Genomic DNA, 13,118 nt, shown 5'->3' with positions numbered 1-13,118 from the left:
ATTATTATAAGTTAGTTAATATTAATAAGAGCCAATAAGTGACAGCCACGTGACACAATTAACCTTAATTACTAATGGCGTTAACGACATACTAACGACTGTTAACAAAAAAGGTATTCTGTGTTAATATACATTAACCGAGTGGTATTTGGTGTATTAGAAAATTTTTTGTGGTATATGGTGAATTTTGAAATAACTCAGTGGTATACGGTGAAAAAACCAATAAATAAATTATAAATATGGTATCTCACTGATCGGATATTAGATTAAAATATTTCATGTTAATTTTTTTTTTCTTTAATTCTTATTAGAAATGCAAAAAAAAAATTTCCATTAGTCAAAATATTGTCTTTGTATATGTTATTTCATCTATTGAATTTTAGGATAAAATTTTTAATGTGAGAAGATAATTTTTTTACAAAAATAATTTAAACCTTAAATGATTATTCGTCGTTTTTTTTTACCAATGTGGCACATAAAATTAAATTCTCAAATCACATTCGTTGATTTTGCTTATGTGGCGATTGATTTTTTAATTCTAAAATAAGATGTGAATCTCTTTTTTCACTGCAATACATAGGTTTTTTTTATACGGAGTACATAAGTCTCACGAAAAGACCATATAATATTTTGATTAATTTGCTTGTTTGAAATGGATAATTTTTATTATTTTAATGTAATATATAATGTGACCTTATTCGCTGGTATTAGTTATGTGGAAATTGAATTTATTATTAATAATTTAATCATAAATATGGAATCCTATTCGTCAGATAATAGATTAAAATATTTAATGTTATAACTTTTATTTTTAAAAAATAATTTAAATCTGAAATGTTGTCAAAATATGAACTCTATTTTGAATCTCTCTCAAATCTTTGAGCTCCTGGCTCTTCTCTTGTTCAAAATGATCCTCAAGTTGACTGATAAGATCATCATATGAAAATTCATGTACCATTTGCCTCTTATTTAATGAAATAAGGTTATTTAGTGGGATAAAATATTAAAATAAAGTCATTTTGTATAATTCAATTTCAAGAGGATCACCATTGAGGTGTAGCAAAACTTGGAGGTCACCATTGAGAATTACCCTAATGTTTTTTTTTTTTTGCCTTATCACCGACTATTTTCTTAAAACATCAAATTTTCTCATCAAACTGTCCTATCTTTTGTGTATTTTTTTTAAAAAAAAAAAATTCAATTTTTCCATCAAATTTATACTCCATTTGAATGTATAACATGTAGCTTTTAAATCATAAAATCAAAAAAAGAAATTCAATGGTATCCTCCAATTCTTCTACACTGAAATGGTGATCACCTATGTTTATTTTTTCAAAATGACCCTAATTAGGAATCTATATCGAACGAGACATAAAATATGTAAACAACGGAGTACTCATTTTTATAAAAATCGATCCCAACACGTGATCAATCTATTGTTTTAGGATGAAAGGATTTCTTTTTTCCAAAGGCAGCATTAGAAATTTAGAATTACAGTCCTTTGATAAGATCAGCTCAACAATAGTTTACAGATAAGCATACAACTAAGATTATAAGGCCAGTGTATAGTAAAATTTGTTGTTTAGAAAAAGCTAAATTCATACTATAGTAACTTTGCAGCATACATAAATATGCTAAACCTGTTATAAAAGCAATCCCAAAGCTGAAAAATCAGCAACCTGCTCCTTGATTACTTTACTTTCCATACTTTTTTTTATATCCAAAGAACTTTTACTTTATTTCTTTATATATATACTATAACTCAGCTCTTACCACCATAATCACCACTAATTTATAACTTCAAGAAAAAACTAAGTTTTACGTACACGAACACGACCATGGATGCTATCGAGAGAGATTGGTACAGAAGACGAGCATCTAGCATTACACCAGTGGCACATTTCTTCGGAATTTTGTCTATTATCTTGTTGTTAGTTTGGCTGTTGCATTATCGAGGCGGTCTTAGTCTTGATTCTGATAATCCATACCGTATTCTCAATGTTAGTTGCTGATTTATTATAATCTTGATTTTAGCTTAATTAGTTTGTTAATGAATTCATTATCGTTTGACTAAGTACGATGACTATAATATTTTGTGCAGGTTCATATTTTTCTCATGTTCTTTGGTTTCATTTTCTTTGCTGGTCAAGGTAATTTTGCCACCCTCAGCACCCCCCCCCCTCGGCTCCCTATGTCTCACTTTTTATTAGACTTTATCAAAATGCGGGTCGGGTCAGGCTGAGATCAAAAATCAGCCCATTTCTCAGGTTGGATCAAAATTTGGGCCGGAAATCACATGTCCAAACCCGCCCAAAATGGCTGAGGCATGTGGGTTTTTCAGCTGGTCCAAAAAATAACTAAAAATACATTTAAGCGTATGCCCAAGTTCGCCCAAAAAATAAAAATTTCCCGGCCGAAAAAAATCTGCCGAAAACCTGCATGCCTAGTTTAAATATATTAAGTACGAACAATAAAAATACAATGATAGAATATATAAGCCTATCATAGACTTCAACTATCAGCAATTGGACCAGAAAGTGCGATTTGCATTATAAGGGCACAATTGAACGAATAACTTATAATTACGAGTACAATAATCAGCCATAATGGCTCTAAAGTTCATACTATTATTATATATGAGCCCCAGGTTGTAAAGCCAGTAAGTCATATATATTTGTGGCTTTTCATATTTAATCCTAATATTTTGTTGCATGTATATATAATATGGTTAGCCATGATGGTGTACAAGAGCATAAATGCGGAAGCACGGATGCAAAAGTTGACACACATGTTAATGCACGTAATAGCGATTACACTGGGAATTATTGGTGTATATGCTGCCTTTAAGTACCATTACAAGGCAAACGTTACCAACATGTATAGCTTGCATTCTTGGATAGGTCTCGGAACCTTCATTGTTTACGGAATCCAGGTAAAAAAATCTAAATTCCATCCATGATTATTGCATTATTATTATTGGGTACGTCTCGAATTCAGACTTGTTACAATTCAAATATTGTACAATTGTAGTGGTTCTTCGGGTTTGTCACATTTTGGTTACCAAGGCCAGGCGCTACAAGAGCAAGGTTAGCGCCGTGGCATGTGTGTTTCGGAAGAGCATTGCTGTATTTCGCAATATGCACGGCTGAAACAGGACTTATGCAATTGTTTACTATCCTTAAATTGGCTAACAGCAACGAGGGTCGATTGATCAACTTCACTGGCCTCGCGATTCTGATCTTTGGCATTAGCGTTGATCTAGTTATCGCCATATCTCGCTATTATTGAGATGTTTCATTCTTGTGATCGTATTTGTGGTGTTCTAAGATTGTAATATATTTTTTTTATGGGTTGTGCATACAAACTTATTCATATTATTGAAGTGATGAAAGTGTAACTTATTCTTTGAGTTTGTTGGATTGTTGGTTGGACGAGTTTATGTTATGATATGTGCATTTTGCATGTGCAATGCACACAAAAATCATTTGTTTGTTTATATTAAATAAGAGATTATTGTGTGTGTTTTTCAATTCAAAATTGATATATAATCTTATTCCAATTGAAATGTTGAATAATAAGTAGCTTGACTTTGCAGTACATGGAGTAAGTATAAAGTATTCTTCTTACCTTAAGTTGTAAGATTGGGATCCAATAATATTGTACTATTGGATGGACTAGAGCACTAGACTTTACAAGAAAGTTGGCAAATATTGGCCATGCTCAAAGACTAAAAAGGGATTAATTCTTATTTGGGCTCGATCCTAATCCATTTTTTAAAAAAAAAATTTTAGATTTGTAAGCTTAAATTATTTCAAATTATATAAGATAAGAGAATACTTCCCCTAGTTTTTTACACTTACAACACTAAATTGAGACAAATCTACCAAGTTATTACACAATTATAGTTTTTCTTAACGATAAATTACCAAAAACAGTTAAAGTGAAATACATAAATAGTGTGTAATCCAAAATGTTGCAAGTAAACAAAAACAAAGGATGATTTCAAAACAAATTAGAAGAAACAAGATAAGGGTTAATGAGTTTACATCAAATTAATATAAGAATTGATAAGTTGAGATAATATAAAATAAGAGCAAATGACAATCTTTCAAGTTCATCCATCCCAAACATGACCAAAAGTAAAGGAAGCTAAAAAATTTATTTTGTATTGAAAAATGAGGGTACGTGGCAACCTAGTAACTTAATAAATTATGCTTAGATGCATGAATGATATTGATGGAGTTTAGCATGGTCTTTTCGACATTAGCTTAGAAGTGTTAGAACCATCTTCATGACTAAGCCTAAACTAGAGTGGAGATTTTACCATATCAATTTGGCAAAAACAAAAGGAAGAGTCTACATCTATATAACCGTAGGTGAAGAAGCTATGTATTTGCCTTGTTTGCCCAAAAGTTGGGCATTATTCTTTTCCATTTCAATTACTCATTCCTTCGTTTTATTCACTTGTAGTACTTTAACTTTTGCATTATTCATATGTTCTATTTTCACTTCTCTTAATGATTTACTCCCTTTGTCCCTTAGGCCTAATCTCAATAACTTTTAATGGTTTATTACCCTCATCCCTTAATGTTTGCAAAAAAAGGCCTAAATCTTGAGTGTTTAAAGCCTAAATCATTAGTGAATATTCTCAAAGTAATGCATCGTCAAACATGCAGAGTCAAAATGAAAAGAACTTTTAGAAATGGAGATAGTAGTAAACTAGAGCCACTTTTAACCTTAAAATTTATATTTGAAACTCGAGATTGCGAATCAAGAATATTCAAATTAGGCTAGTTAGAAAATGGCTGTATCAAGTCAGTGAGTCCATACAAATCAAACTTGAGAATAGATTAATGCATCACATTGGTTTAGTATCTTTGGATCAGATCAATTTTTGATAGTTCTCCATATTAAAATCTAAAAGTAAATTAAATTTCCGCTTATATATGATTCCATTGTTAGCTTAAGCAATACCAACAGAAGAAAGCAGACGGAACAATAGGAAACGGTAATAGAAACTGCAACTCTGATTTTGATCTGATTCCAAGAATATTAACAAACCTGAAAAAACATCACACTAGCTGACTACAAATACAAGGGGCTCCAGCACATGAGCTAGAAGACTAATATCCCTATCTATACAACAAGCACACCACTGCCATTTGAAAATACTCTTGCCATAAGGTTAGTTACTTCGATATCCTTAACCCGAAAGTCTCAGCATGCGATACGGCGATAGCAGTCAACGTCAGAAGCATACCAAGTAAGGATGCCATAATTTCCACTTAATACAGAATAACTGGGATGCTGATTGCAATATTATAACCAATCACCAAATAAGATATATAAAGAATAAGAAAAGGACACATTGGAGCAGAACTGTCCAGTTTCACTCCTAAAGAGCTCCTAAAGCTGTTCTTGCTAGCTGTTATTGAGTGCTGCGTGTTAAACCACCTCGTCCAGCAGCCCTGCAGAAATTACAATTGGTGGTTTGAGAATTAGACTTGCATAGACAAGGTAACCGCATAACGTTGCCATCATGAGTCATGACAACCAATGTGCTTCAAGCATTAGAATCCCACATGTTCCTCGTTATCTTTATGAAATGATCTTGATGCAATAATCAGCAGTATACAAATTCTAGCCCAAGCACAAGCACAAGTTCTAACCTTAATCTAATCTTCACAGGTTGATACTTCACTGTTTTTCAGATAACACTTAAATTACACACTACTTTTTCTATCTTTAGTGATTTATGCCAAGGAAAAATATAGTTAAGTGGGATCATGCTAGATTCACCTCAATGTATATTTTCAAAAATAACATTTTTCTTTAGAGAAACCAAACAAAGGAAGCAGTAATTTAAGAAGACATGCCATTCAAGGGAATAAGATGAAATTCGATACAAGGATCTACAAGCACACAAAATTCCTCAGTTTGATAATGTTGAGATGGCCAAAGTGGACAATATTTATAGCTTTTTTTACCTCTCTGGCTATACACCTAGTTTAAACCCATCCTTTTCAACTCTCACTAGACATAACTGTGACATTCACTAAAGATTCTTATAGTTTGCCCAAAACTTTCAAAGCTACTTAGGAAACATGGGAAATTTCTCTATATCAAGGAACACATAACATTTTGTTCTTTGCTAAATGTTAAGGTCAAATCTTCTTTTTATTTGTTTTTTGTTTTTTTGGTAACGTCAGTTATCTTCTCTGTTGTTATTGTTCATCCATTTTAATAGCTGTTTTGTTAGGGAGGAAATGCAAGAAAAAAATTGATAATAAACCATTTTGCACCTCTTACATAAGGGGAAATAACAAGAAAAAATGGGAAAAGCAACAATGAATAAATGAATGACCCTATGTATTTTAAGAAGGAAATAACCAAATATGTAACTAGTAATCAGAATACTCCATACATGCAGAAATGTGTGTATCAAATGTGGATGATTGCATTTGGTAAGAGATGGAGAAGGCAGTCACTAGAGTTTAAGAACATGACATAACTATTGGAGAACAGGTGAGGCCATGGAAGTCTTAGGGAATGAAAGAAAGGGACTATGATAACCTTGCAACGGTAGAATATTTTTCAGTAATGTTTCCTTGATATCTCTGTTTTTTGGAGCAATTTCGTCTTCATTGAGTGAGATTAATTTACCTACAGAATACTTCCAGAAGTTGTTGGTTTCTGCTCCAGAAAGCCTAAGGCTAATAATAACTAAGGGTAAAGGTAAATGGAATTTTACAACGGTTTATTATAAAATTAGTGTAAGAACCAGCAATCAACTTTAAATGGATAATATACTTTTGCAAAAAAGTGAGAGTTAGGAAACATAGGGGAAAAAGACAGTTACTAAATAAGGGCATAACTGCACAAGAGTGCACAATCATTTCTAGACACTCAGATGTTAAGCCACTACTTGGAACACAGCAATATATTACCACTGCTTCATATGTCAAAAAACCAACTTGCGCTACTCTAAGGTTGTATGATAGCATATTAGCAATTAACACTAAACAGATTGGGCAACACTTAGATAGATCCTATCAAGGATTTTAGAAGTATCAATTACGGCCTTGTCTGACAGATCCTCTTACACATAACAAAACAGATTCTGAGCAACTTACTAAGAATATTTGATTATTTACAAATTTACCTACTGAGGCTGATAAACTAAGTAACAAAGTCTGATTAATTTTCATGTAAAAAGTCGTTATCAACATGCATATTAAATATGCTACCTTCATATGACCTAAATAAAAGCATTCTAAAGATTTAAGTAGGAGCACAAAATTTTCTGAAAGCTCTTCCATACACCCTTAGCCAAACACCCCTTAAGTACAATAAGTTTATGGTACTCCACAGTCTTACTGAATCAGAAGGGTAGAGAAAGTTAAGTGATTGAAGGAAGGTTTGGAAAAAATAAGTAACAAGGATATGAGAAAATGGACAAGTGAACAGGGAAAAGATTTATATCTGGAAAATATTTAGACCCGTACAGTGTAAGCAGGTAATTATTTAGCTGGGCTATTCACAGTAATCCTAAACAAATACTCAATGAAGCAATAGCGTATGGTTTGTTTTAAAAAAAATAAATAAATAAAAGGAGCTTAACCACTGCATAACTTCCAAGAAACAATTTCTACGGAATTTTAGTTTGAGAACATCTCAATCAAGCACTCCTTATAAGTCCCACATATATGTACTTCATTTCACGTTATTCCGGACCAAACATTATGCAGAATAGAGACTTACTCCGTAAAGCATAGTAAATTTATCAATATCTACCATGAGCAATAGTCTTTGGCATTGTAGCCCTAACATAACCTAACTATTTGTAATTTACAAATTGATAGAATGGAGCCCACATTATCAAAATTTTCTAATTTTATGATCCCTAAGAAAAATCATGTTTCCATTCTATTGTAGAAAAGAACTAGTTTTGTCCCGTGCGTTGCACGGATTAATTAGATATTATTAGTTTAAAATAGCTTGTCAATAAATATTCTTAATTTATTTGAAAATGTGTAATCATAACTCTTTAATTAATTTTGAAAGAAGTACTGTATTTTTTTAATCTTAGAACATATAAGAAAAAAAAATAGGGAAAAAATTAATGATGATGTCAAAAATAGTTTTGGCGGGAAAAATTTTCATATAAAGTTGACGTGTCCCTTAATGATGTCAACATGTTTTGTTTTAGTAATAGTTAATAGATAAGGTCAGCAGATCAGGTAAATTTTTTATGTTCCTTTTAGAATAGGTATATCTTTATCCATTAGAGTAATGAAAATTGTAACTTGCCTGACCAACTATAAAAGTTTAAAACACTGACCTTCCAGCGAGTAACTGGGCACTACCAAAGCGCTTCGCTCTGTTTTCTTGCTCTTTTTCTAAGCGCATGGCAGCAACCTCCTTCTCCATAGCAGCTACTTCTCTTCGCATCTTTTTGGCCTCAACTTCCATAGCCTTTGTCAATGTCTCTACTTTCTTTGCTAGCATCTATAAAAAAAAATTAAAAAAAAAAAAACACAAACCTTTTACCAACAAGAAAAGAGATAATGAATTGATGGATGAAGAATGATGTAGCACATGAAAATACCAACCTCAATGGCATCATCCTTGTCCTTCAGGCTTTGATCTTTTTCAAGACCAGCCTTCCTCAGAGCAACGACTTCCTTTTGTAACAAATCATATAATACACCTGGTACACTATCTTCCTTAGCAGCTGTCAGTACTTCACTTGGCTTTTCATCAGAATTTTCCTGGGAAGTACTTTGAGGCTCACAATCCTTTGATACTTCAGAAGATTGGTTGGCAGCATAGTTTGAGCTACTTCCATTTAACAAGATTTTACCCCTGTCTAATGACCGTGTACCACCATCGAATGATTTTGAGACCCCCTTTGCATGTCTTAACATCATACTAGCACTTGAAGTTAAAGACGATCTTGATTGAAGAGTCGGTGATCTCTTGGGTAAAAATCCATTAGCTTTGGACATGGCATCTGCACCTCCAAGGGATTGACGACGCCCATTACTTACACTTCTTCCCTCAGGTGTAGATCGGTTACTATTAGTTGAAACTCCCCTCAGGTTCTCTTCTAACACCTTGAGGCGTAGCTGAAACTTTTCCTGCAGAGTGCAGAGAGAACTTTTACCTTTAACTAGGCAGGATACAACAGATAGCAAAGCACTTGTTTGCAAAGAGGTTATCTTACTTTCAACTGGGCTTCAGATTTTGCTGCTCGCTCTGATATAGCAAGTTTATCCCGAAGTTGCTGCATTTCTCCCTGAAATGATTTTTTATAAGGATTACACTGACTTTTTAAAACTAAACAACAATTTTCTTTTCTCCTTTTTTTCTTTATTGTGTGAGTGCATACATGTGCACATGCACGAACTTGATCAGGAGCAAAAGAAGCAAGTACAGGCAGCCTTAGGTAGTTAAGCGTTTAACAGATACAAGAAATACCTGTAAACATCGCCGCTCTTCAAGCCACTGCTTTACAGGCATCACCTTATCATTTGAATCTTTCCATTCATTGGCTACAACTGTGGCCACCCTGTTAGCAGTTACTTTTGCACGAGCTAGCTCCCTGTCCAGGGTTTTTCTTTCTTCCTGCAGATCCAAAGAAAGAATAGACTCTAGGTTCAGTATTGTCTAATTCTCACAATAAAGGCATTCTTAAGCCTTGTCAGAGAAAAATAAATAATTAAATAAGTATATACGAGTAACATATTTAGTATCCTTCTCAAAAAAAAAAAAGTAACATATTTAGTATCATCCAGTGGACAATTCAAAAACAATAAAACATACACTCATTTCTTGCATTTTTCTCTGGTAATCCCTCACTGCATTAGCAGCTGCCCCACCAGCAAGAACGGCTTCCTCTAGTTCCCTTACTGTTTGGGTTAGCTTTTCTACTTCTGAAACCTTCAGTCGATGCATTTTGTCCAAGATCTTATTTTCTTCCTGCCAAACACAGGCATTTGACATGTAAATCTATCCTACTCTAAGTAGTTGAATACAGATGGCATAGAGTGAAAAAGCTATCAGGATGAATAATAAAAAAGCAACTAATCACAAAATAATACCTGACATATTTCTATCTGTTTCATCAATTCTTGGTTTTTGTTCTGAAGATCATCTACCATCGAAGCTTTAGCAAGGGCCGACTGAATTGTCCTCTCAGCTTCCAATAAAGCAGCTTCTTTTGATTTGGTAAGACGATCTAAAGCTTTGTTGTCATCCTGCAGCTTCCCAATCTGCAAACATAGATGAACTTTTCAATAAATCCTTGAATGAAAACTGCAGTAAATCATCAGAAATTGGAAGGCCCCAGCTAGTTACCTCCTGTCGAGCAATTTTAAGCTCAGCTTCTAAAGGTGCAAGAATGGCCTCAATAGGAGGCATGTCATCATCCTTTTGAGCACCGTGGACCCTTCTAAGGGTAGCTTCTGCCGCAAATTGAGCCGCCATAGAAGCCTTCTTCTCTTCATTGATTTTCTTAATTTCTAGATTCTGAAAGCAGCTGCTATTTAGATAGATGTAAACACAGATTTACATGACATACCAATAGGCCACCAGAAATTAAAACATTACCTTGCTTTCTAAAGAATTTTCCGTAAGTTTAAGTTTTTCATCCACCTTCGTCAGTTCATCAGTGAGCTATTTCTCAGGAAAACACAGACAAGAGAGTCAGTTTTAATACAACAAAGGACTACGTAGAAGAGTAAATAGACAATCAGAGACGTTATCCTTCAGAGTACCCAAATGAAGTAATATAACAAATAAGGTTAAACATGTGGAAATTAATAGAGAAAATACGTTACACGGCTACATTCTCTATTCATTGATTTTCTGAAACAGCTCTTTATTCATCCTGATGTGGCTTTTAAATTCACCTAAACACGATAGAAACCAATACAGTGTTAAGTTTCCCATACTTCCACCCAGAACAAAAGGTAATTCCTCTTCCCCAACCGTAGAGTATAAAGTGTCTTCAAGTCGTTACAGTCAATGTCAATTACTAATCTGAGAGCATCAAAGCAGTTGCTTGAAATCAATTCAAGAAACCTCACAAACATATAAGAGGCATCATAATATGAGTATCCATTTTCCTTGAATCTATGGTCCTGAACCACAAAACCCTTTATCATTATAGGTATAGACAAGACGGATTGCTTTGCGGTTATTTCCAGACATCGTCTAGTAAAAATCACATACTGATATATATCACCTGCCAGGCTCACACCACAAAACCACATCTCAGGCATTAACATCGATCTACCACTCCAAGCTTCGACGGTCAACATAATAACTCCATGTTGAACAATCCATTCATTACCATAGAGCACAAACCGTAATCCCTCTAATAATCCCACAACACTGTCCTTTTCCGGGTGGTCGTGGCCAATCTCAGAAAACCTTTGATGAGTCACACAAGTCTCAAAATTTCCACCCATTTTCACATAATAATACCATTTTATTAATACAATGCAGCAAGTTTTACAGTACATAATTTTCCCAACTCCGAATTTCTAGTAAAAAATACCCAATTAACATTTTAGCAATGAGATCTCACAAAATCCTCAACACAAAAATCGGACAGAAATTACCAAACATAGCATATTTCATATATAGAAGAAAATCCACAAATGTAATCCAATTTTCAATTTAATTAATAAATTAAAAAAAATAAATAAAAATTAATTAACCTCTTCAACAGCTTTCTCCCTAAGGCGTTCAGACAACCTCAATGCTCTGATCTCAGCTTGTGCTTCAGCAAGTTCCCGCTCTTTATCTGCAAATCCAAAAAAAAACCCAAAACCCGAAATTCCAAATCAAAACAAAATCCAGCAGAACAAAATAAAAGATCAAAATAGAAATCGAAATCGGCATTATGACCTCTGACTTCATTCTCAAGCCGATTCAGCTCCACTTTAACCGGATCCGACCCATGAAGAAGATTCAAGAACTCATCGGCATCAAGACTCGGACGTCGAGAAGGGCGTCGACGGGAAGAACTTTTGCCTTCTTTAAACGATCCAGACACCGCAAGAGGCGGCGGAGGAGTTGGGTTTGTCGGTGACAATGTATGAATAGTTGAAGTAGTTGTTGTTGGTAAAATTTCAGTACTATTTTCGGAAGCAGCCATTGAAATACTAAGCTCTTCATCACCCAGATGATGATTTTCAGCCATTGTTGTGAAATGGGGAAGAAAACCCCCTTTAAAAAAAAACTAAATTTTTTTTGTTTTTGAAGATCAAAATGAAAAACCCACAAAAATTCTTCCTTTATTTTTCTGTTTTTGTTTCTCTCTCTGCAATGTGGCAGAGGAAGAGGATTGAAATGGAGGTATTTCAAATCTGGGTTTTTGTTTTTTGGGTTTTCTTCATTTTTATTTATTTTTAATTTAAATATTTAATGGGGTTTGAATTTGATTTTGTTTTTGTTTTTTTTAGGATAGACAGTAATTACAGTAAGAAAGAGTTAAGCAGAGAGAGAGTGAGTGAGGAGAGAGAAAGAGAGGGAATTTATTAAGCTGGGACGCTTTGCTGTTAAGCAGACATGACCCAGTGATTGTGAGAGAGATCACATTTCTGTGTTTTTGTGTGTATTACATTACCAGTAAATTTATTACTGATTTTTTTTTTCGTTAAGTTGCTAATTAGATGTACCAAGTGAGGTTCCGCAACTGATACTCTCTTCGTTTTAATTAGCTAACTAGGTTAGCTCTCGTGTCATGCACGGTAAATTTCAATAATTACTCTATAATTATTAACTCTATATTTAATTATAAAAAAAAATCCATTTAAGTTACTACTTTGTAAAATGAATTAATTATAAAAGAGACTATAATTAGCAAAATAGATAATTTAAAATACACATATATGTATATTTATATATATTTCACTAACTAATTTATATCATTTCTTCTTTTAACCAAATGATATCTTACAACTTTGTATCTAATTCGTAAATAGATTTACTTTTTACACACTATTAATCCATTCCCTCTTACGCGGTATTTATTTTTCTTCTCAATAATCAACTGGCTTAGAAAAAAATTCATATCTTTCCTAGCAAGCTTTTCAAACATAATTAAA

The 13,118-nt window shown here is 33.4% G+C and overlaps 2 protein-coding genes across 2 annotated transcripts; one reads left to right on the top strand and one right to left on the bottom strand.

The window, feature by feature from the left end:
- Positions 1–1,771: 1,771 nt before the first annotated feature.
- LOC110694552 (probable transmembrane ascorbate ferrireductase 3) lies at positions 1,772–3,481 on the top strand. Its single transcript, XM_021871730.1, has 4 exons — positions 1,772–2,000; positions 2,102–2,150; positions 2,733–2,932; positions 3,031–3,481. Exons 1-4 carry the CDS (start codon positions 1,839–1,841, stop codon positions 3,286–3,288), a joined length of 669 nt encoding a protein of 222 aa, XP_021727422.1. The 5' UTR covers positions 1,772–1,838; the 3' UTR covers positions 3,289–3,481.
- A 1,443-nt stretch (positions 3,482–4,924) lies between these two features.
- Positions 4,925–12,661, bottom strand: LOC110694262 (microtubule-associated protein 70-2-like). Its single transcript, XM_021871440.1, has 11 exons — positions 11,917–12,661; positions 11,727–11,812; positions 10,612–10,677; positions 10,360–10,530; positions 10,104–10,274; positions 9,826–9,981; positions 9,481–9,627; positions 9,227–9,298; positions 8,613–9,140; positions 8,342–8,508; positions 4,925–5,468 (listed from the first exon to the last, which is right to left on the bottom strand). The coding sequence occupies exons 1-11, from the start codon at positions 12,209–12,211 to the stop codon at positions 5,429–5,431; spliced, it is 1,899 nt and encodes a 632-aa protein (XP_021727132.1). The 5' UTR covers positions 12,212–12,661; the 3' UTR covers positions 4,925–5,428.
- Positions 12,662–13,118: the final 457 nt, after the last annotated feature.

Source organism: Chenopodium quinoa, unplaced genomic scaffold (assembly GCF_001683475.1).
Source record: "Chenopodium quinoa cultivar QQ74 unplaced genomic scaffold, ASM168347v1, whole genome shotgun sequence".
Taxonomy (NCBI): Eukaryota; Viridiplantae; Streptophyta; class Magnoliopsida; order Caryophyllales; family Amaranthaceae; genus Chenopodium; species Chenopodium quinoa.
The sequence above is the reverse complement of the archived record's forward strand: the minus strand, read 5'-3'. Positions and strand labels throughout refer to the sequence as shown.